The sequence below is a fragment of the Buteo buteo genome, chromosome 3, assembly GCF_964188355.1.
Source record: "Buteo buteo chromosome 3, bButBut1.hap1.1, whole genome shotgun sequence".
In the NCBI taxonomy this organism is placed as follows: Eukaryota; Metazoa; Chordata; class Aves; order Accipitriformes; family Accipitridae; genus Buteo; species Buteo buteo.
Genome location: NC_134173.1, coordinates 47,481,228 through 47,505,782, shown reverse-complemented (window position 1 = coordinate 47,505,782; position 24,555 = coordinate 47,481,228). Strand labels below are relative to the sequence as shown.

Below are 24,555 nucleotides of genomic sequence, written 5' to 3'. Positions count from 1 at the left end.
ACTTGTGTGTCCGTTCATGTTTTAACAGGACCAACTTTCTTCTTTACCCCACAGAGAAAGAAATACTTTTGAGACCTCTGAGACCAAATCAATACTAAAATACATTGTGCCATACAAAACAGTAAGCTGTAGAGCATTAGGGGGGAAACCCAAAACCTTCTACAAAGAACCAGAAGCTTTGCTATGTCAAATTACAGCACAGCGTACCATCTTGTCCAAAAGGTTATTACTGGGAAAGAACCACCTCTTCCCCACAAGGAAAGTGAATGTTTCAATGATGTAAAACAAAGAACATTTAAAACCACTTCTTCTATCTAAGAGCAAACTAGCCATTTTTAAACTTGAAGCTTCAAATGCATGTAATGAAGTCATTATTGCACATGAATATAACTCCTCAATCAAAATGCCTGAAATCTCTGCCATAATAATTTTATTTAGATTGAAAAGAAACCATGTAGTCTACTATTCAATTAACAATAATTCTTTCTACTCCCTGGGTATGTTCTTCTCTTTTCAGATTGATTACAGGAAAGAAAAAAGAAGGAAAAAACCTTATTCAGAAAAAAGTATCAGAAAGTACATTCAAAGATTACCTGTCAACTTGCAACAAGTTGAATTTTATTTCATCACACAACAGCAGATGAGAAGAACAAATTTTGCTCCCATACTCTTTGAAGAGTAGATGCTTTTAGGAAAACAGGAATAGAAACATTGTCTGGTGTCTTTTTGTTTTGCAGCAACAGCAGGACGGCAGGCCTCTAAGCTCACAGAATTGCAGAAGGGTTGAGGTTACAAGGGACTTCTCAAGATCATCTAGGCCAGCCCCTGCTTAAAGCAGGGTCAGCTAGAGCAGGTTGCTCAGGGCTGTGTCCAGTCAAGTTTTAAATATCATCAAGCAACTACCTCTCTGAGCAACCTATTCCAGTGTTTGATCATCCTCACAGTAAAATGTGCTTTCTTACATTCAGGTGGTATTTTCTATATTTCCATTTGCACTCTCTGACTCTTGTTCTCTCACTGGGCACCACTGAGAAAAGCCTGGCTCTGACTTCTTTGCACTCTCCCATCAGGTATTTCTGCACACGGATAAGACACCCCTGAACTTTCTCTCCTCCAGGCTGAACAATTCCAGCTCTCTCAGCTTTTCCTCACTGTCAGATGCTCCAAGCCCACAATCATCATCATGGCCCTTTGCTTACTTGCTCCAGTATGTCTGTATCGCTCTTGTACTGGGGAGCGCAGAACGGGACACAGCTCTCCAGATGTTATTCACCAGTGCTAGGCAGAGGGGAAGGATCACCTTCCTCCACCTGCTGGCAATACTCCTCCTAATGCAGCCCAGGATACCCTTAGCCTTCTTTGCCGCAAGGGCACACAGCTGGTTCATGTTCAGCTTGGTGTCCACCAGGACTCCTTGGGCCTCTTCTGTAAAGCTGCTTTCCAGCTGGTTTGTTCCCAGCCTGCACTGGTGTCCTGATTTCAGCTGGGATAGAGTTAATTGTCTTCCTAGTAGCTGGTACAGTGCTAGGGTTTTGAGCTAGGTATGAGAAGAATGTTGATAACACTGATGTTTTCAGTTGTTGCTCAGTAGTGTTTAGTCTAAAGTCAAGGATTTCTCAGCTTCTCATGCCCGGCCAGCGAGAAGGCTGGAGGGGCACAAGAAGTTGGCACAGGACACAGCCAGGGCAGCTGACCCAAAGTGGCCAACAGGGTATTACATACCATGGGATGTACATCTAGTATAGGAACTGGGGGGTGTGGGGGCGGGGGATCACTGCTCGGGGACTAACTGGGCGTCGATCGGCGGGTGGTGAGCAATTGCACTGCGCATCATTTGTACATTCCAATCCTTTCATTATTGCTGTTGTCATTTTATTAGTCTTATCATTATTAGTAGTAGTTTCTTCTATTTATATTCTATTAAACCGTTCTTATCTCAACCCACGAGTTTTATTTCTTTTCCCAATTTTCTCCCCCACCCCACTGCGGGGAGCGAGGGAGGGGAGTGAGTGAGCGGCTGCATGGTGCTTAGTTGCTGGCTGGGGTCAAACCACAACAACTGGTTATTCCATGGGGTTTTGCCTCCCCAGGGGCAGGACTTTGCATTTCCCTTTGTTGAACTTCATGAGACTCCTAACAGCCCATTTCTCCAGACTGTTGAGGTCCCTCTGAATGGCAGCAAAGTTACCTGGTAATTCAATTACTCCTCACAGTTTTTTATTGTCCACAAATCTGATGAGGGTGTACTCTGTGCCATCATCAAGACTATTAATAAAGATGCTGAACAGGGTTGTACCCAGTATCAACCCTGGGATACGCCACTAGTGACTGGCCTCCAACTTGACTTTGTGCCGCTGCTCATAACTTTCTGGGCCCAGCTGTTAGCCATTTTCTGTCCACCTTATTGTCCACTCATCTAGCCCATACTTCATCAGTTTATCTATGAGGATGTTACACGAGACCATGCCAAAAGCCTTGATTAAGTCAAGATAGACAATTTCCACTGCTCTTCCCTCACCCACCAAGCTAGTCACCCCATCACAGGAAGCTATCAGGTTGGTCAGACATGACTTCCCCTTCCTAAAATGATGCTGACTACTCTTGATTGCCTTCTTGTCCTTCATTTTCAGAAATGGTTTCCCAAATTATTTGCTCTACCACCCTCTCAGGGGTCAACTGCTGGCCTGTAGCTCCCCAGATCTACTTTCTCATCCTTCTTGAAATAGGACATGACATTTTCTTTCTGCCAGTCCTCAGGAACCTCCCCCAGACCCCACGACCTTTCAAAGATGATCGACAATGGCCTTGCAGTGACATTAGCCCACTCCCTCAACAGTATGGGCACATCCTACCAGGTCGCTGGACTTCCATATGTCCAGTTTGTTTAAATGTTCCCCAACATAATCCTTTTCCACTAAGGTAAATCTGCCTTGCTGCAAACTTTCCCACTGATCACAGGGGACTAAGAGTCCCTGAAAGTTGATTTTACCAATAAAGAGCACGGCAAAGAAGGCAGGGAAAGCAGGACCCCAGTGGAATATCACGAAGTCTACCTATTGCAAAATTACATATTTTGTTCTTTTTCCAGAAGGGTAGCCGGATGTCAACAAGTCTTCAGTTGTCAATTTCTAGGACAATTTCCCCTAAGCATCATACATCAATTATCAGAATACTTCCATATATTCTTATTTATTAATGATACATCATTATTAGCAGTGGATAATCACAATTACTTATGTATTTTAAAGCCAAAGCAAGATATATCCAGCTAGGACAGGGGCTGAAAATGCTCACAGTGAGGATAAAAAGGAAGGAATAAGGAAGGATACAATTTGCTAGGGATCTCAATACCTGCGACAGGACAGAAGCAAATGTTGTAACTCATATATTATTTTAAAATCCACACTTATAGTTCATTCCTCTGAACATTCTGGCCATAACACCTGTGAGCTTCTCTACCCAGAAGCAATCCCTGAGAGAGAAAAATTCCCTATAACTCAAAGTAGACCTAGCCTCTAGCAGGCACGGATTTCTTAACTCCATAAAGGCTGCTGCTTCTGCTTTCTTGCTTGAGGAGTCCCATCTAAGAGAGAAGCACAACAGGCATAACTGAATAGCTGTTAAGTCCCATTTGTAGCTCAGTGCATTGCTAGAATAATACACAGCAGCTAAACCATACCTGTGAATCTGGTATTCCACAAAAAGTCTATTAAGTCTATTTTTATTCCATAAGAAGTCTATTGTCAGGATACCACCCTGAAACCAATTTAGGTGTAAAACTATATTATGAGTAAAGTTTACAGCAAGCATCAGAAGATAATAGATAGATGTTACCAGGCTGTGAGTAATCAGTTAGGAGACAAAGCGGCAATCAGTATCCCACACCTGAGTGTTTTGGACAAGGGTCAAATCTGAAATTCAAAACCCGAGCTAGAACAAAGTCCTAGAAACCATAAAGATCTAGAGCTAACAGAGGACTGGACTTTGGGAGAGCCTAGTCCTCAGCATAATACTTCGAACTCTGAACAAGGAGTGCAGGCTTCCAGGAACCTATGCTGCAGAAGCGAGATGCCTCATGATGATTTCAAAGTAAGCTTGAACACAGTCAGCCACAGAGCAGTGAATCACAGAAAGTCAGACCAAACCTGCAAAAAGCCAGCCAGCAACGGAGTTTAAATCCCATCCCTTACCTCTGCCTCAGTCTTTTTTGACCACTGGATATCAGAAACTGTGTAGTTCAACCTCCCAAGGACAGGAGCTCTCAAAGGGTATGTATAAAAGGTCAATTTTTTCAGCCCTTTAAAAGCCAAGGTCCCTCTGAACACGTGCTGAAGTAGCACCACACAGACATAGGAAGTATGAAAATACAACATACACACACAGGCTGATATAGTATCTATGAAATGGAGACACATTAGAATGACATGGCAACTGCTTAAAAGTATTACAGTATCACAACTCAGGAATAGGATGCCCACATTTTATGAAATTCCCAGTTTCAATGCTTATATCTACTTTCAAAATATCCAGCTGTACTTCTTTAAAGTTGTGTAGTTTTTGCACCTGGAAGGAGTTACAGAAAGAATTGCCTTTAGGAGAAACTCCATCACTTCTAATGCTGAAGGCTCTACAGCTGAGAAAAAAAATTGGCTGTTTTGTCATAAAACAAATATCCTCCAAGTCATAGGTTTCACAGTATCCTGAGACAGAAAGGCCCAAATCCCACTGACATATAATGGGATTGAATGCCTGAATTTTTCTAAAATACAATGGAATCTGAATGCCTACATCCAATTGAAATGTAATGAGATTTGAGTGCCTAAATCCCATAACCTGATTGCAAATCTGCCCTCAGTGTTTCACATGATCATGAGGGCAGGTGGGACTTTCAAAATGTATCACATTATGCCTCGACTAGCACAGCAGAAGCTACATTTAATTCAATAGCAGATTATCCCAGAGTTGTCATCTATAGGATTATTTGTATATTTTTGACAACAGAAAGTTGAATTGCTGGACCACTAGTGCTACATGATTGGCAGTTCCTGCATTCTTATTCCCAGCAGAGAAAGTGCTGGGAAGTTCACAGAGGTTGCATAAAGTTCTTTTACGTTAATAGGCTTTTCTGATTTTGCAAGCCCTATCCCCTAAACGAGGTTAAATTAAGCTAGCTAACCAGCTAGCACTAGCAAAAATCAGGTCTTTGGCACAAAGGATTATGATGGCCTGACAGATTTTGATCAGGCCTATTTTTATATATATATATAAATCCTCTGGAAAACCAAATAACTAGTGGATGAAGGCAGAATACGGGTGGCATCTGGTACAAGTATGTGCAGAAAATAAACAATAAATACTTTCCAGGGCAGTCCAGCAAATACTTTCCAGTCTCTTAGGCATTATTGTAAAACTAGTTTTGTGGACCTTTCGATTCAATAAAGGTGAAATGCACGGCACTGCCACAGGGTGGCTCATCTAGCCTGCAATGAAAGCCACAGATTTTCTGCTGACACAAGCAGCTGAAGCAAGGCAGTCTCAAAGCTTCACGGATTGCTACAGCCAGAGTATACATGGAAGAACTACTGTAAAGAGAAGACCAGGAAAGGCACAGACCCAATTTTAATTCACCTTAATCCTGCATAGTTTCTCTCACCCCAGTGAAGCAACAGTCATTCCTGATGACTTTGTGGGTGAATAATGCCTTGTGACATGAAGGCACTGAGCCCACATTCCTCAGCAGCCAAAAATCCCACTGACTTCCTTGGAATTTCCAAATAAACAAAGAAATGCAGCCTCACACCTTGATCCTATACCTGCTCACCATGATGAAAAATGTCCTGTCCTCTTCAAAGGATATGGTATAGGACTCTTGCTTGATCGACAGTGTCATAGTGAAAACTGATCTCACTATCATGGGGGGGGGGGCGGGGCTGCTAAAAATTTTACGTTTACCTATACAATAAATGTCATGCCACAAGCTGTTGGGATAGCTGACTAGAAAACTGAAAAACATGTATTTATAACTATCAAATGTTTATAGAGGTGAAAAAATCTCATTTGTTTTTAAAAAGTAGCTCAGCATAGGTAGCAAACTTTAAAAATAACTTTTTACATTAAAAAAAATAGAATATACAACTAAATTATTTTAATGCTCAGATATGATCAACTACTATAGAAAAAAGTGTTCTGAACAACAGGAAATTAGAATTCTCTTGTTTCTAACAGTTTTTTCTCCTCTGCCACTCTATGTTAGAGGGCATTTTCACCTTGAGTGAGACAAAGTTTAAAGTTCATAATAGTAATATGCTTGGCATATCAGGTTTGGCAATGCAATTTTCAAAATGCAGTTGATTAAATTTCCCCAGATTTAATATATGGATTAGTATAACACATTTCAAAAATCCAGTGCCTTATCTCTTCCGAGTACTACATATTTAAAACAGAATTGGGAAGAGAGAATTAGATTAAAAAAAGTTCCCATGGCATGGCTTCTGAACTATTTATTCAGAAATGCTTTTCAAATCTATTAATTCTACTCATGATGAATGCTAGCTACCCTGCCAAATCTGCGGAAATTGCCTGAAAGACCAACATCCATAAAACCCACTAAGTTCAAAATCAATTCCAAACAGTCCAATGTACTGCTTAAACATTATGACACAGGAAAAAAAACAACAAAATTCCCTAAGACGCTAAGAATATAATTCCAGCAGAAGAATTACACTCCAGTGGTAACAGTAGCCCCCTGAGCAGTATATATTGACACGGGTAATGCAACAGGCCTATTCTACTGTTTGCAATCACAGATCAGATCACCTTACCAGCACAGGTTTGCTACACTATTTGTGTGCCCATGCGCTGCAGAAAGTATCAAGTTTATTATAAACACGCAGATCAGTTGCGCAGCATTTGAACAAAAGGTGCAATATTTTCTGGAAGCATCTAACGGCTTCCAGACCCATGAACGTGAGACAGATGTTGGGCAGCAGTCACAGCTGCTGTCACCCTAAAATCCCAAAGTGCTCAAGTACCTTCCAGATAAAAGGTCCAAAGGGGGGGAAAAGCCAATCCCAGAAAAACAGGCGTGTGGTAACCTCTGGATGAAAACTCAATAGACTTTCTCAGAAATTCTAGGTATCACGTTTTTATGTGATGTATAAAGAATATAAAACATATTAAAGAAAATGCACCTTTTGACACAAATTGTGCCATGTTCATTTTCTCCAGACTTATCATATCCCTGTTTACATACCTAGGTCACTATGAGATACTGAGATACCGCTTTATTCCCACTACTTAAGAGCAGTGATTTCCCTCCTTCCCCCCTCCCCCGGCAGATTCACTAATCGCTTTTATCCACTACCACACCTGTCACGCGGCCGTGTGGAAGCACCTCGCGGTACAGCAGGACTTTATGGTGGTGTTACGCGAAATCACGCCCGCATCCCGCACTTGACAAAGCCCCTGGGGTTTCCGCGCCCGGGAGCCGGGAGGGCGAAGACCCGCCGCCCTTCCCCGCGCGCCCGCGGGCCCCTTCCCGCCCCGCTCCGCGGCGGGGGCGCCGAGGGCCGCCCGCCCGGCCGAGGGGCCGGCGGACCCTGTCAGGGGGCCCGGAGCCGCCTCCCCGCTCCCCCTTGCGCGGCTGCCCGGAGGCCCTGGGGGCCGGCCAGGCGGGCGGCCTGCGGGCGCGGCAGCGGTGAGGGCCGCCTCAGAGACCCGACCGCCCTCAGGGCGCTCCCCCGCCCCACCCCGGGGAACTACGGGTCCCAGCGGGCACCGCGACGCCAGGGAACTACAGCGCCCGAAATGCAACGCGGCCGGGTCCCGCCGCGGCGCGGCCTCGCGCTGCCTGCCGGGAAACGAAGGCTTTCCCGGCGGGCGGGGCAGGCCGGTACTTGTGGTCCCCACACCGCCCCCGCCCCCTGCCCGCTTCCTCCCCGCCCGCCACGCGCCGCAGGTAGCAGCGCGCTGCCCCGGCCCGGGGTGCCGCGCAGCTCCCTTTCGGCGCGCGGAGGGGCGGGGCGGGGCGGGGCGGGGCCGGCCGAGGGGGAGGGGCGGCCCCAGCGGCCGCGCGGTAGAGGGAAGCAGGCGCGGCGGCGAGCAGGTGAGCGGGGGCGCTCGCCCTCCCCTCCCCTCCCCTCCCCTCCCCGTCCGCCCGACGGGTGGGAAGGGATGAGCGGGGCAGGACGCGCCGCCGCCGCCGCCTGCCGGGAAGGAAGGAGGCAGGCGGTGGGGCGCTCGGGTTGGGGCGGCTGGGGGAACGGAGCCTCGTCGCTGCCGCCCGTCCCGTCCCGGGCACGGCCGGCTCCCGCCGCTTCCTCGCCGCGCCGGCCAGTGGCGCAGCTCCCGCGCAGCTGTGCGGAGGCGGCCGCGGGCGGTTGAGCCGGCCCCCGCCGGTGGGGGGCGCCGCGGGCGGCTGGGTCTGCGGAGGCGGCCGGTGCCGCTCGGGCGGGACGGCGGGGACGGACCCCCCCTTCCTCTTCCCCGGGGCGGGACTGAGGAGCGGCGCCTCACCTCAGGGGTGGTTCCCCAGCCGGCGCTGCTGTGAAACCCGCCGGTTGCCGAAGCCTTGGCGACCGGGCAAGGTTCGCCGGGCCGCGCAGCCGGGCCCCTCCGGTGCCGCCGGCTCGGTGGCCGCTCCTGAAGCTGCGTAAAACGGCGCGAGCGGCATCCAGGGAGCGTGGCGGCCCGCGGGCGGCAGCCGCCTCCCCTCCGCGCCGGTGCCGGGCGCCTGACGGAGCCCGGCGGCCGCGGTCAGCGGCGTAACCGCTGCGCTGCGGGCGGCTCTGCACAACCCCCCGCCCCTGCCCTCAGCGGGTCCCCTCCGCTTCGGGGCTCTGCCGGTCGCCGGTGGCTTGACTGAGAGCTAACTGCAGTTTTTGTTCGGTTTGTGTCTCTTTCAGAACCATTAAATCGCAGGCGGAGGTAGGCAACGTAAGCGCATCCGACTGTGGAATTGGGGGGAGGGGGGAGTTGCCTTCAGTTGTTTCTAGTTCGGTAGCAGGCGCTTTGGGGCAGGAATTGTCTCCCTCCGTGTGCCTGTCTGTCTGTGCGTGAGGTGTGATAAGCAGGCCCCAATTTTGAGTTCGTAAAGGGGTGGAGTATGTTGTTAAGTAACTTAATTGAAGTCGGCACCAAATGATTATTTTTTAAAAATTCTATAAAACCTAACTCGGCAAGTGTCTCTGGAAATATTCCACTAGTTCTTCAGCTGACGTTCCATGGTAGCACTGAAATCCTAAACAACAGAGGTCAGCCTGACTGCATTGTCCATACAGAGATGTAATAAATGTAACCAGATCACAAATAGTATTGCATAGCTAAAAGTCTTCTAAATCCAATTAGAACTGTTAAGTAAGGATTGTTTTGTTTTTAATCTATTATCCTTGAATCGCTTGGCTTACATGTTTCTCACTGAATGTACAAACCATTAGCTTAAAAGGGTTTGGAATTGCAATAGCTGCAAGCTGGAGGCAAACCCTTTTTAAGTGGTTTTATTATAGGTTGTTTGCTTCACCCGCAAAAAAAGGAGGTGGCTGTTGTAAACACCCTGTAGGACAAGTTGGTGTCATGCTGTTTTGTAGCATGTGACGGTAGGGTTCCTGGGACTCTATCCTATCCTGTTTCAGGTCTAGCAGTTCAGTACTTCCAGCAAATATTGTCTTCTTCTTATTTCATTCTTAACTTACAGGTGGAAATCAAACTAAACCAAATACAGGTTCTGAACAGGAAACAAATTTCTTACAAAAAGTAAAGTAAATATCTAGACAAGAAAGAGTGCTGTTGCTGGATTATCTCATAGGTGTCGTGAGTGATCTGTTTGTTCTGAAAGTTGGTGTGGTGCAACAATTCTGCTGGTTCAGTGCAGTGACATGTGAGACTAGTCCGTGGTGAAGCTTGGGTAGTAGCAGACTGTGCACTTAAATCTTCCCTCGCTGCACCAATGTAAGCAAGGAGTGATATGGTTTGTCGGAAAGGTTGGGGTTTTATATCAAATTATTTTCTGTTCCTTTTATTACATGAGTTGGCAATAAATTTCCATATTCATAGAAAAGGCTTGAATCCTAAGGTTGTGACCCTCATTTGAACATTGTATTCTTCTTCTAATGTTTAGCCTTCATGAAGTGCAAATTAATGAGATTTTTAAACCCTGTTGTGATTCATAGCATGTAAATATTTTAGATGCTTAGAAATTGTGATACTTTTACAGTTTAAGATGGATTTACATACATATATATGCATATATATGTATTTATGAATCTGGTAAGTTCTAACGTAATATCTTTGTATGTTTCTTTTTCTGTTTTCTTTTGACCAAAAAAAAAAATCAAATTAAATGACACAGTGTGCCCTTTGCTCACTTGACCTGACAGTTCTGTTACTAAAAGAATACTCCTCTGGTACTCTTCAGAGTTACAGAAATCTGGGTGTGACACTGGTAGTATCAGCCCCTTTTACTTATCTATGGATATGTTTACTGTGTCAGATTGAGTCAAGAATGTCCTTTAGAAGCAAATATTGTGATCATCACCATTTAATATGCATTGGCTCACAACTTGGGATGGTCTTGCAGAGTACAAAAGAAACTAAACCAGAAAAGATACCCTGCGAGCAGACTAAATGCAGTCCAGCTGCTAATTCGCTTTCAGCCAATGGTACAAAATTGCAGCTAGTCTGACATAAAAGCTGCTGAAGAATGTACAATGTAGATGTTGGATTCTTAACACCAAGTGCTTTACTCTACAGGCCTGTTTGTCTTGAGGTGTGTTGCTTGCCAATATAGGTACTGCTTTTCAATAATGCATGTGCATTTAAGAGTAGTGGTAAGTATGTAAGTTCACGATAGTGAGTTCTTGACTGGCATTTCACTTTAAAGAAAGAAGTTCTTCTAGAAGAGACACTTTTCACAAGTATGGTAACTGGTGAAAATGTTGTCGTGGTTTGTAGTTGGGTTTTCTTGGTTTTTTTCCAAAAAGTGCTGAAAAGGACAAGCTTTTTTTCGTCTCAAAATTCCATTAACTCCTGGGTGAACTTCACCAGATTCCCTGAGATGTGGGCTTATTTTCCTTTCCTGGTTCAGATTAATAAAGTCATGCAGCAGAAGATAATAACCATTTTTCTTTTTGTTTACAGATCCTTTGATTTGTTGCAAACCTGGACCCAGTTGGGTTCTTCTGTTCATAGGGATTTAATCCTCCCAGGAACATAGCAGGGTGGGGGTATTCTTTAAGGGATGCTCTCAATTCCTTTTGCTGGTAACATGGAAGAGTCACTGAAGTGGCAAGTAAAAAAGGAGTTACCTTGTTCAGTGTTTTATACAGGTGACAATATTGCTAGAGAATATCTACCAGAGAATACTTGCGTATCTTGATATTTTTATCTCTATTAAAAGAATTTATTACAAAGTTTATTGTTTGAGGCAGAAAACAGATTCACTTGCTGAGATACAGGTGGAAAAAGGCATTTAGATCTTGGTCTACCTCCAGGAGAGTGTCATCTCCAAGACGGGCACGACTTGGTTCTTTCAAACTATGGGAGGCTGAAGCAGATCAGCTGTCAGACACATGAGGTTAAGTCACACAACCAAGCACAGGACTGTGCTGCAACAGAAGCTGCTGGGTAGTCCAAATCCTGTAGCTGACCAGCAAAGTCAGTCAGCAGGGGTTTATGATACTGACATTTCTGGTCCCTTGGATGCTGCTGAGTGTCCAGCCTCATCCTGCAGTGAAGCAGAGCTGTTCCTGAGGAGTCACTACCAGTTTGAAATTGTTCTTGTTGGTCAAGTTCCCTGAGATTTCTGACATACAGAGTGTGTGAAGATTTCCCTATGTAGCTGAAAGGATGAGCAAGTTTGGTTTTTTTCTTCACTGATGGAATTCTTTCGAGAGCATTTTTCAGTCTTCCTTGTTCATGCTGGTTCATTTCATATTTATTTCCTTATTCATGTTCTCTAAGATTTATTTAGAGCAAGAGAATGAAAGCATCACTTCACCCGGCCAATTAGGAAACTCATTTGGTTTTTGCTCCAGTAGATGATTGATTATATATATGATATGAATCAGGTTGACAGTTTCCCATTTCACAGCCGTCTGCTGTTGATTGGTATACTCTTGGGTGAAATGGGTGGTGACTCAAATCCTATTAATCCAAAGAGGTGGTATCTAATTTGCATCTTATAAGAGCTCTTTCTTGGGTACTTTGTTAAAATGAGGAGATGGTGCTTTTTTAGCAGTTTGATACTGCTGTCTTAATTTTCTTTTGCCTTTTTTTTTAGAAATGTACACACACGCGCACAAAAGATTAATTTTGGCTTGAAATGGTTTTCCTTAAGAACAAATATCAAATCTTTTGTTTATGTCTTTTCCCTGAACTTGTTTTTTCCATTTTAATCTGCTGGAATGGAAAACTAGCTGCTGTTACGACACTGCTTTTGATGTGCATGCTTGTAAAACTTAATTGCTCCAATTCAAGCTACAGAAAATGTGCCCAGTTAACATTGTTACAAATGTCTGCAGCATTATATACAACAGAGTTGTTTTGAAAAAATATTTCATTTTGAAAACAGATCCATTATACTTCAGTGAATACCTAATATATGCAAATATGTTTTTCACCTAAGTTGTTTACTGTGTTGTCTTTTGCTTCATGTCATGTATATTGTAGCATGCATGTTTGGCTTATGTAGTCTGCTCCAGATATCTTACAGAAACAATTCTGAGAAAAGCTTTTGTACTGTTTATACTAAACAGTCACTAAAACTATCCCAGCTTCTAATATGCCTAAAAATTCTTGACTTTTTCAATAAAACAAAATAGCACTTAAAGGACCAAAAGATTCTTCTCTTTTGTAATCTTACTTTAACTTTGTCATTTTAATTGCCGTGAAAGAGAACTCCTGTAAAACTGTCCGTCAAACTGCAAAGATACAGTTTAAAAGCAGCATTTTATACAAAGCCAAATTCCTTGTGAAAATGTTTAATCATGAGTACTATGTACTATCTCAGTGCTGATACGTATTCTTCCAAAGCAGTACTTAGTGTTGCTTTCACTTTAAAATGACAATATTTTCTGTCCTTCACTACAGGTAATGTTCTTGAAAAGAAGAGAAAATATGGCTTATACAGTGGATGAACCTTAAACTCCTGGACCAAAAACTGAGGTTTTTTTCATGAAGGATGGCAACACCATATGTTCCTGTTCCTATTCCTATTGGAAGCTCCTCATCCAGCTTTACAAACAGAAACCAAAGAAGAAGTTCTTTTGGGAGCATCTCAACAAGTTCCAGTTCCTCAAAAGGACAGCTGGAGGACTCCACAGTTGGTAGTTTTAAAAAGATGAGCGTGCCTGACCAGATTGGTTCTACATCATCTGTGTGTAGTAGTCCACTTGTTAGGACTAAGTTTACAGGTATGGATACATCCATAGAATACTGTACGCAGCCCGTAGAAGAAATAGAGCAGAATACAGATTCCAGGAGCTGGGAAGATCGACCGTCCACGCCTACTATACTGGGTTATGAGGTGATGGAGGAAAGGGCAAAATTCACTGTAAGTTTTTGGGATAGTATGGTTCATCCTGTAATGACAAGATAACAATTGAATGTACTTTGCATTCTCTTTCAGTAATTAATCCTGCAGTTCAGGGATGTTGGGGAACTTTACAAATACTAATTTAGCTTCGAAGTACTGCCATCTGACAGGAAAATACCACTCCCCTTATACAGGTGGGAAAATTGAGACTCGGAAGCAGTCTTTCCTGTGACTGTGTAAATGGAATACATTCTACTTCAGGTATCAATTTCTGCTGGAGAAGTCAGGAATTCCCTGCAAAGTTACAATTCCTTGTGAAACTGAACTTCTAGAAGTTCTGGATAGTTTAACATCATAAATAAAATGTACTCTTTTATTTGAAATGAATGATAAGACAGCCTGGTATTTGCCTTTTACAGTTATTAGTTTTGCACTGAAGTGCAAACATGTAGTTTTCAGCTTCCTGCATTGCTAGGTTTAGTTTGTAATAAGGGGAAATCTGTTCTGAAAACATCAGAGTGAGACGTCACATATGTAGTATCTCATAACAGAACACCAGCTTAACTGTTTTGTACTGATTTTCTCCAAATGTACTGTAGCTGGCAATTCAGTGGTTTTTTTGCATGCTATAAATATATTAACGCATTTGTGCATTTGCTTTTGTGGATGTGGTTGAAACATTTCCTTGAGATAATTCAGCAATGCTTGTGGGACTGATGGAAGTTGTTTGTTACTAATTATTTATTAATTATGTTACTTCAGGAGAGCAACATTAATCACAAAAAGTAAGGAGGAGGAAATAGCAGACAAACTTTTTTTTTCTCCTATTTTCTTTTAGATTAGAAAAGTGTGGAATCTAATGCTCTTGTGACCGTTGAAATATAAAATCATCAAGTTCTTTTTGCAAATAATTAAATAATGCTGCTTTTTAATTATTTGAGAATGATGGCTTCGTAAGTTTTTCAGTTTCTAAGATCTTCATGCATGGTAGCGTAAGAGAGGAGCCAACTTTTTTTTGCATGTAGATTTAAAGATTCCTTTTAAGTAATACCTTCAAAACTAAAACAATGATTAATATTGTTATATTGACAAGGGTTAGTCTGAAAATATGCCAACACATATACCAGTGTGTGTGTAAGATGTCATTGTAACTACAGTTGAAGAACAACTTTGACTCCTTATTTTGTGTAGAAGGCCAGGTTATAGTACAAATGAAACATTCTTCATCGTTAAAATGCTTGGTTGCATTTTTGCTCTTTCTGAATTCACTTCTGTTGCTGTGTTTGTTTCTGACAGCACATAACTAACTGTGTCTTTTCAGCTGCATGTTGAAAATAAGCTTGCTATTGTCCATTAAAACCAGCAAGGAATTAATCCTAGAAATTTCAGTTGCTTCTGCAGTGCAAAATCAATGGGATGGAAGACAGTGGAAATTAAATTGAAATCACCTGTAAAAGACAGGAGACTCAATTGCTGAAGTTTTTTTTTTACTGTTTGTTAGCATCTCATAGTTCAAAAAAATACGAATCTGAATTACTTAAGCTGGGTGATGTACTAACTGCAAGAGTTAAATGTTAGTGCATGTTGGAGTACATGGTTGCTGACGCTTACAGGAGAAAAAAAAACTAGGCTGAAAAACACCTGTTTGTAAGCAGTTAGTCTCAAATGAGTTAGTCCTGGAATGTTCAATTAGCACTTTTTTTTTTTAAAGCCAACTAGAAATAATAATGAGATGCTGAATCAGCCAGAGATTGTTACTAAATATTGGCATATTTTCATTGAATGTTTTTTATTTGTGGAATAAGGCCGTTCAGGATTGACTGAAATTACATGAATTTGTTGAATTTGTTTGTAGTTTTTTCCCAAGACCTTGTGTGAAGGAACAGACAGTTGTTTTTTTTATACTCTATTAATTACAAATCTTAAACAACCAAACAATAAAACACCACCTTTTTTCAACTTTGGCAAGAAAACCAAAAATGTTTGTTTCAGGTTGACCATATTTCTTTTTGCCAGTAATCACCAGCTGATTGTGCTCCTTATTACAGTTAAGTTGACCATAATTTGTGAAGACTTTCTTTTAAGTTGTCTAGTATTTACTTGAAACCATTCAAAGTGAGGGTCAGACTAACTGAATTTTTTTTCATGTGTGCACTTGTAAGCAATGCCTTTGCCAAACTTTTAGTAGAATAAAAGAATAGAAAACTGATTAGCAAGTAAATCCGCAAGCATATTCAAAAGCTTGTTGTTCTGTGTTACACTGTGTGCTAGCAAAGAGTCTTCACAGTCTTATATAGCAGTTCTGCTTTATGAAATTTTCATAACATAAAACTGTTTCTACTTTTGGTATGACAAGAAAGCTAAAACATTTGGACAAACTTATACAGAAAATGCAAGACAGAAGAATTACATTTTAATGCTGGCATGTCTTGCAGCTTGAATTTTAAAAGCTAATAGCTTTTTGTTAGTAACTGAAATACTGCCTTTATCACAGTGCATGACTTCCACAGATGATGATGCTTGAAAGTGGAATTCTGTGTTTAAAAAGTAGATAAGAGAAGTACTTGCTGAAAAATTGCTTTTAATTTGCACTGTAGTTTGTGTAACTGCCTGCAACTTATATATTTATAGAATACAAAAATGCTAAAAAACAGTCTCACGTGTACAGAACTTGGTTAGCACTGGGGTTATCACTTGCTGGGACTGTAACAAGAAAAATATATTTATCAGCTAAGACAACCTGCTGTAAAAACGTGAAATACTAGAAAAGATTTTACTATGTAGCAGATTAGAAAATGTTTTAAATAGAATTTGGTTAAATGCCTATAAGGGATTGTTTATCATTATGATTCCAAAAATACCTTTTTCTTCCTTGTATTTTTTTTAACTAGAGAACACTTAGACTGGGAAAGCTAACCCAGTAAAATTGCAGAGCCTCTTTTTCCTTACATTGGAGACAGTAAGATTGTGATACGAGAACCTTTCTTTCCTAGACACTGTTTAATATTTTCTAGTTGAAGTTGTGTGTTAGATTCATTGTGTTCAGGCATTTGAGCATCAGTCCTCCTAAAAGGTAATTGTTTGGGTTTGGTTTTTTTACTTATTACTGTTTGTTTATTTATCCATTTGCTTTTAAATAGGAGAATGGTACTGCTGTGCTGTTGTCTTGCTAAATATGATTCAAAGGATCCCTTATTTCTGTTTTACAGTGCTAGTATAATTGTTCTGATGCAGTTATCTAGGGAAGTGGTAATATTTTGCCTGGAAAGACAAAACCTAATGTTCAAGACAAATGGAACCAAAGGAGGATGTTATTTTTATCCTGCATCACTTTTCCTTGTGAAGCAAGTCAGACGAGACATTTTAAAACAATATAACACTCAGTACCTGATTATTACAGTTGTCTTAAAAACAGATTGGCCTCAAGGATTAATGAGTAAAACTATTAATTCAGCAAAGGTTAAAGTAGATCACTAAAACTTCACTTACCTCTTTGATAGCTGAGACTTGTTTTTTCCTGGGGAAGAAATCTGGGTGCAGTTTCACAACCCCTTTCTTACAGACAGGAGATAGTTAAATGTAAGTAGGAATTATAGAAACTCCTTCCTTAAAATCTGAAATTAATTTATACTATTTGTACCAATAATTAAGGTTTTGTAAAAAAAAAAAAAAAAAATCCAATTAAGGATTTTCTTTATATCCACAACTTTTGTTTCATTAAGAAATAAAGGATAATTTCAGCCTTCCAACCAGTGCAATGTGAAGTTGTGCACATTTTTCTGATATTCCTGTTTTTCCACACAGGTATACAAAATACTGGTAAAAAGAAGTCCAGAGGAAAGTTGGGTGGTTTTCAGACGGTACACCGACTTCTCCAGGCTTAATGACAAGGTGAGAATTATACACTGGTAAATTCTCAGCTAACTTGCCTCACTCTTCTTTCACATTTCATTTTCTTTGTGTCTCACGTTTTTGTGACTTTTCTTTTCTTGCTTTTTTTACTGCATATAAAACACATACTAGGTTAATGAAGTAAAAACATATGATTCCTCCTTATTTTTTCAAAGATACGTGAAATAACCACAGCTGAGGTAAAGAAGGTATTTCTTCATTTGAAGCTGTTAGTGTGATACTTTATATTTATTCCTAGATAAAGGAAATTAACTCTTTAACAGTTGTATCCCATGCAAGGAAATAGAAGTGGGGGCCTGTATTCTCTTGCATGAGTAATCCAGTAATTATTCAGTCCTTTCCAGTGCAGCAAACTCTTTTTTCATGATAAAACTGAAGTGTCATGAACATTGGAAGTTCTTTGTATGTTGGTCAGTCTTCAGCTGTTTTCAGTGTCTTTGAAGCTAACTGTGAAATATTATATCAGATCTTTAAAGCTGAAGACACAGATGCCAGGTAAAAAGGAGTTCTGGGTCAGCATCTTAATGTTTTTAGAACATTTGAAAGCAAAAAATGTTTGTGTAAAAAGCACAAGTTTTTTTAATTGGTAAATAGCATTTGGCTATCCCATTTAGCATTATTTCTATAGAAGCATAAAACTAGAAAAACAGAATTACACTTTTCTTTGTCCTGCTGTCCATTCCTAAGAATAATCTTTCATTGCAAGTTCAACATATTTTCTGCTATTATGTTCTTTCATGTTCAAACCTGTAACTTTTTAACACTACCTTTTTTTACCCATAGTAGGGGACTTTTTTTGTATACCTTTTCTTCTCCTTGGTTCAATGTGCCTAATCAACTAAGAACTTAATTCTGCTGAAATTTTGAATATGGACTTGAACTTGGCTTGACCTATTTGTATATCTTTTAGGCCACCTTTAAAACATCAGTGCTGTCTAAAACTGCCACAAACTGTTGAATGTGAATTAGTTTAGAGATTTCTTTCTGAAGAAATTTCTGTCTTTTAATTCAGTCTATCCTAAATTAAGGAGTGTCTTGGTATTGGCAAAAGCCTTTTTTTGAGATGATGATGTTCTGGGGATTTCAACTCAAGTTTCAGAAGTCAAGTCATACACCAGTTTGTATTTTGGTCAGCTATGTCAGATACAGGTCAAGAACTGGCTTACTTGCATTGACTTCCAGTATGGTTATCAGCAGTTTGAAAAATTGAAATGCCACAGGTATTTATTTTAGAACAGATATTTAGATTTTACAAGTGAAGGCCTTAGTCTTTGCAGTTAAATCTTTGACAAAAATGACTGGCTCCTAGCACAATTTGTAGGTATTAGGATTTCTGTTTAGAAGGAGGAACTTTATTCTTCCCTTGGTTCACTGACTGAAGCTTTTTCATCTTTCAGTATATATCTAAACTTTTATTATGTTACTATTCTGTAATTCTCGAGAAGTTTCAGAATTATATGTTTCGGTTCCTGGAGCTGGCATTTCTGTGTTATAAAAACCATAATGTCTTATGAAATGAAGAGTAAATGGTTATATGCATACATCAGTGGATCAAAAGGCATGGTGCAACACGTGCCATTCCTTGTTCTCTGATGTCAAATATAGATGTGAAGTTGCATGCATGTATACTTCCAGGATTTTCTATTCCCTGTCTCCTAGAAATCCAATATAAACAAGAGAAATATACTATCTTATGAATCCTTTTCTCTATTATCCTTCTTGAGGCTGGTGGCAAATTATTGATTCCCTGAAATGGTATTAGAAACTTGGCATTAAATGCCAACTGAATTGAATAATCAATCACTGTGTGAATCAGTTTGAAATATTAACAGAGAGGGAATGGCTTTTCAGGAAGACCAGGTAAAGACAAAAGAGCAGTATGTTTTGTACGTGTTGGGCATATACTTGCTTGCAAGTCCAAACTGAACTGAGAGTTGGATTTTGGCAGTCGCTAAAAATGGAGAAAATGTGAGAATAGCAACAGTGTCACAATGGGGACATGTAGATAAAATCAGGACTAGATGAATGAATCCAGCTCAGCTAACTAATAGAAGCAGCAAGTGAACTTAGTAATAGCATGCTTTATTGCCCTGATCTCTCAAAGAAAATAGATAGCTGTAGGATCCTAGAAAGTGTTTTGTACTTCCACTAGTTTCTGAAAAATTTTTAGCGAGGAACAGCTAATAAAATAGAAATGAATGGGAATAAAAGATCTCAAAACATGAACTCTCTTTTTATTAATGAAATGAGTAAGTGCAGCAGCAGGTTAAGACTTGAACAGATTTCAAGTGTGAGCAACAAGTTCTTTGAGTGTCAAAGCTTGGCACTGAAAAGGTTATCCAGGCAATGAAAAGGTTAAGAAAACTCTGTACCTACTGAAAGAAGACAAATAGAAGAGGATGGCAAAGTAGTCCAATATGAAGGAAAGATGAAATATTGCCAGTATGGGTACACAAGAAGCCACATAATGATCTCAAAGTCAAAAGTAATTTAAAAAAAAATACAAATATAGATCAGCACAAGGAGAGTAGCACAGACTTCTAAAGACTAAGGTAGAAGTGCTGATATGCAAGATGGACTGTCACAGGATGTTAAGAGCAATAGGTAAAGTTCTATAAATCATTAGGGACAGAAGTAAGGGAAGGAGGCAGTAAAATAACAGATACATTACTTGAGAGCAAAGTATGGAAAGTGAATAGTGAATGATACAGCAAAGACTGAAATATTTTTTGCTGTAATATTAACAAAAAATTTTAATCTTAGCGGATGTTGAAACATAACAGAATTTGAGGGGTTAGGAGCAAAGGCTAAAATACAGACATTTGGCTAGATGCATAGGCTTTGTTTGTTAAGAACACCTAGTGGATTGTAGAAGTATGTGAAGAATACTCTTCAGTCCCAAAAAAATATGGGAAAAGAACTTTGTAAAGTTTATTACTATGCTGGTAAAGAAGTTGAACAAACAATGAAATGGCCAGTCTTAAGAACCAAGAAGTTAACCATTTCTCCCTGAGACTATGACTCATGTGACATGCATAATCTATCATGTGGTCATGTAGGGGAGAGACGTCTAGAAAAGATGCTGGGTCCAAGCAAGCAATCACAGCCAGCATAACTTGTCTGACCCACAGTTTTTTCTGCTGTGTCTGAGGAGTATTCGAGGAAGAATGCCTCAGGACTGTGCTGTTGAAAATTAGTCTGCTGACAGCAGCTAGCTTTCTCATACTCTCTTCATCCACAAAAGGAGTAATCTGTGTGTAGGCATACTCTTTCCTTAGAAATAAATTACATGATCTACATAACCATACAAGTGAAATTACCATTAAGCAGAAATCCCTGTGGTTGAAAAGTTTTCCCAGCAGTGGTTCTCTGCCTCCTCTCTACAACTAACAGAGGAACTCATTTTGTTACCTTTTCTGGGTTCAGTTCTTTTCAGAGAATAGAACTTAAGAGGGGTTATGGAGCATAGATGATATTTACGTATGTGGTATTAATGATAACTTGGTGTGATGGGTTGACTTTTGTTATATTTTCTTCCCCCCCAGCTGAGGAGGGGGAGTGATAGAGCGGCTTTGGTGGGCACCTGGCATCCAACCAGGGTCAACCCACCACACTTGGTAAAGAGATGAAGGAACTTCGGATGACCAAAGATAAACTTAAAAATACCAAGAAGAGTCTAATATCATGATGAAATTCAGTAAGAGAAGAGGAAAACATACTTAAGTAATTAAATGCAAAAATAAAGAGCAAAGCTTTGACAATAAACCATTCTATAAATAAGAAACTAGCAGTTATCGTGGGCTATTTGAATATACAATACTTGTGGTGTTAAAAAAGCACCATTGTGCTGTGAAATGGTACTTACATGAGCAAGGGTGATCCACTAACGTGGTTCTTCCTTTAAACTGTGTAGAGAGATTCTAGCTGAAATACAGTATCTGTTTTAACTTTTTAAAAACTTAATCCGCTGAAAGAGCTATCCATTAGCTTTTTCCATGAGTCCATAAAGAGTAGTTAAATAAATAAAGCTTATTGTCAGAAGGCTTAAATTTTGCTGTGCAAGGATCAAGACACCCACTGAAGAATTACTTTGCAACTATGTAAACATTGAGTGCTAAACTGTTTCCAAGGCAGATTCTGGAATACCTGTCACTGGAACATTCATACGAATATATTAGGTGTATGGAGTACATCTCTGACAGCAGTTGGCTTCATCCTGTCTTCAGAAAAAGATTAAACAATTCTTGTGGCAGTTAGAGGAACGTTAGATTTTGTAAAACCTGTTTTCTTTTTCTTGTTGGCTGTAAATCCTCTTTGAGGTTTTTCTGTGTCAAGTATCTCTTATAAGAAAAGGCATCTAAAAATTGGGGGTTTTATGAATGTGTTAATGTTTTTTGATCTTCCTGCATCTTAGAAAAATAATTGCATTCTTGGACAGGTCCATTGTGATATAATTTTATGCTTCCATTCACTTGTATATTTCATTTCTGAATTCAAAGAAAAACTCTAGGTATTTGGGATGTTGAGTATATACCCCATTACTATAAGTAACTCAAACACACAATTTTGCATGTTAGTACTAGGGTTTGAGCCACATCCATGCATATTGAAATTTTAATATTTTGAGTGTACAAGGAACTACTCTTTGCTAGAAGTATCTCATGCATGTGCTGTAATTCATTCTGCTAGCCCCCCAAAAAGACGAGTTGCAGAGTTGTAGGTCTGTAATGGGCTTTTATATATTCTATTTATATAGTACTTATCCCTGAGTGCTTCAGAAGAAACACCACTGAAATGCTTGCTCATCTGAGACTTTTTACTTACATACAAATTTTTAACGTTTATTGTCTCAAAGGCATTAAATAGCATACTCAGAGACACTAAATAACAAAGCAAAGTTTTTCAAATTTGAGAGGTCATTTGCATAAGGCAACACAGCAAGTGACAGAACTGTGTCCACAATTTATGCTATAATTTGGATTGTACTTTTGGTTGAGACTTACCATGTGCTTGAACTTAATAGAAGACAGAAATATCCTGTAATTCTGAGTAAAGTCAGTGCCTGTGTCAAATTCAGTATTTCATCAAAACTTTTTTTCATGGTTTTCTTTGGCTTTGATTTCTATTTCAGCTAAAAGATATGTTTCCGGGCTTTCGGTTGGCCCTTCCACCAAAGCGCTGGTTCAAGGATAATTATAATCCTGACTTCTTGGAAGATCGACAGTTGGGACTACAAGCATTCCTCCAGAACCTAGTAGCTCACAAAGATATTGCTAACTGGTACGTGATTAAACTTTGCCTGTGGATTTGGATGGTGGTTTTGTGCCCAAATTCCTCATATAGGTTCCTACACTCTAGCAGCGTACCTTTGAGCAACATAGTAAGGAATTTCATTAGCGTTCATGTTGTGCATTTGCTCATTATGTGAATTTAGTGTCCTATTAAATTAATCCCATCTTAACCTAAGCAAAAATGGGAATTGAGTATTTTGAATTGTACATGCTTAACTACTAACTAAAAGCTGTAATATTTAAAGTGTTAGACTAATCCCATGTTTACTCCTAAAACATTACTTCTGTGTGCTGAATGCAGAATTGGTATATTGTTAATTTATATTGAGATTAAATGTTGGGCTTTCATAATGGAAAGTACCTACACTGTTATATGATTAGTTCTTAAAATGTGTATTAAACTAATGTTTTTTAATTTACATGACATGGTAGTAATAGAAGTACCTTTATAGATTGCTGTACATAAGTGTAAACCACAAATCAAAAAAGGCTTAAGAAGAGTCTAAAAAACATAATGTGTTTAAGCAACAAAGTGCTGAAGTCTTTGAACAATACCTTTTTTCATACAAAGTGGAAGATTCTTCCAAAGCTGGAAGGTGACTAGAACATAACTCTGGCAAATGAAATGTAAAATCATTTTAATATAGGCCAAAAGAGAACTTCAGTAAGCAAGTTGCTAGAGGCAGAGCAGTTGGTTCTAAAAACCTTTTCCAACACCAGAAATAAAAAAGTTGTGAGGTTGCTGTAGCAGAGATTCTTTGAGGAATGAGGCTGAGGAATTGTCTTTGTCTGAAACTTCCATTAAAAATGAAGAGTAAGAAATTCTCTAGAGCAAACAGCATTCCCTCAAGAATTTTAAAGGAACTAAAATGTAAAATTGCTGAGCTGTGGTGTGAGACCATATAATGCTCATATCTACTTTTTACTAGAATGGCTATTATTACATTTGGTGCATTTTTTATAAGGCATTTGACTGCTGAGTCTAGAAACTAGAGATTAGTAAGTAAGTCTGACTTCTGGTACTACTCGTAATAAAAAAACTAAAGTGGTAAGCAGGTAAATAAAAATAATACTTGGAAAAGCAATAATGTCTTTTGCAGAGGGAAATCTGTCTCACAAGTAGTTATGAGGGAGCTTGTATAAAATAGTTGAGAGGCAAGGGGAAAAGGATTGATGGAAATTTAGGGGTACTATATATGGAATGTTGGATCACAGTTATGGACACTGGTGTTCAGAATATCTAGGAATTACCTGGAAAAGGGAATGAACAATGAGATCATGAAGTATTGTAGAAGAATCCCAAGGCACTGAGTGACTAACATAAATTTTCACATCATGAAGTGCAAAATGACAGTAAGTACATACGTACAGAATCATAAACTCAATTGTTTTTCACAGCCTGGAAGATAACTATTGGTATTGATACAGTTTTCTGAATCAGTTCAGTATTCAGCAATAGTCAAAAAGTTGCATGAAAATTGTTGAAGAGGAATTTGAAAGGAAAAAAAAAATGTTATTGCTGTGGGAATCTGAATTGCACTTCCACATAGTCCAGTGCTAAAACATAGGATTCAATTTCAAAGGAGGGTCTGCTCAAGTACAAAGAAAGCAAGTGAAACCAGATGAAATGATAGACAAACTTCCCTGCAAGAAGAGTTCTGTTTGTTTTAGTCTGTCATCTTGGGAAAAGGCTGGCTAAACAGGGTGTATGAAATCATCAAGGGGATAGGGAAGAAGGTGAGTAAAGAATGTTAATATTTTTGATGATTCATAGTCATGTCTTTATGTCACACTGAGTTGTGAAGCTTTGTTGTGAGATGTCAG

General features: G+C 40.0%; 1 protein-coding gene and 1 long non-coding RNA gene across 5 annotated transcripts in view; one reads left to right on the top strand and one right to left on the bottom strand.

Moving 5' to 3' along the window:
* The window catches only part of LOC142029504 (uncharacterized), a 39,046-nt gene extending 31,314 nt beyond the window's left edge, over nucleotides 1-7,732 (bottom strand). Inside the window, exon 1 of the long non-coding RNA XR_012649942.1 lies at nucleotides 7,369-7,732. This is a non-coding gene — a long non-coding RNA (uncharacterized LOC142029504). The remainder of the gene's footprint in view (nucleotides 1-7,368) is intronic.
* A 212-nt stretch (nucleotides 7,733-7,944) lies between these two features.
* Nucleotides 7,945-24,555, top strand: part of SNX16 (sorting nexin 16) — a 29,652-nt gene continuing 13,041 nt past the window's right edge. Inside the window, exons 1-4 of one of the 4 annotated variants that reach the window (XM_075023504.1) lie at nucleotides 7,945-8,104; nucleotides 13,084-13,546; nucleotides 17,333-17,419; nucleotides 22,572-22,720. In XM_075023504.1, the coding sequence (XP_074879605.1) occupies nucleotides 13,175-13,546; nucleotides 17,333-17,419; nucleotides 22,572-22,720 (608 nt within the window). In that variant the 5' untranslated portion in view covers nucleotides 7,945-8,104; nucleotides 13,084-13,174. Of the gene's footprint in view, nucleotides 8,105-8,170; nucleotides 8,926-13,083; nucleotides 13,547-17,332; nucleotides 17,420-22,571; nucleotides 22,721-24,555 lie in introns of those variants that run through there. The other 3 variants (XM_075023506.1, XM_075023505.1, XM_075023503.1) reach the window with 3 other exon arrangements.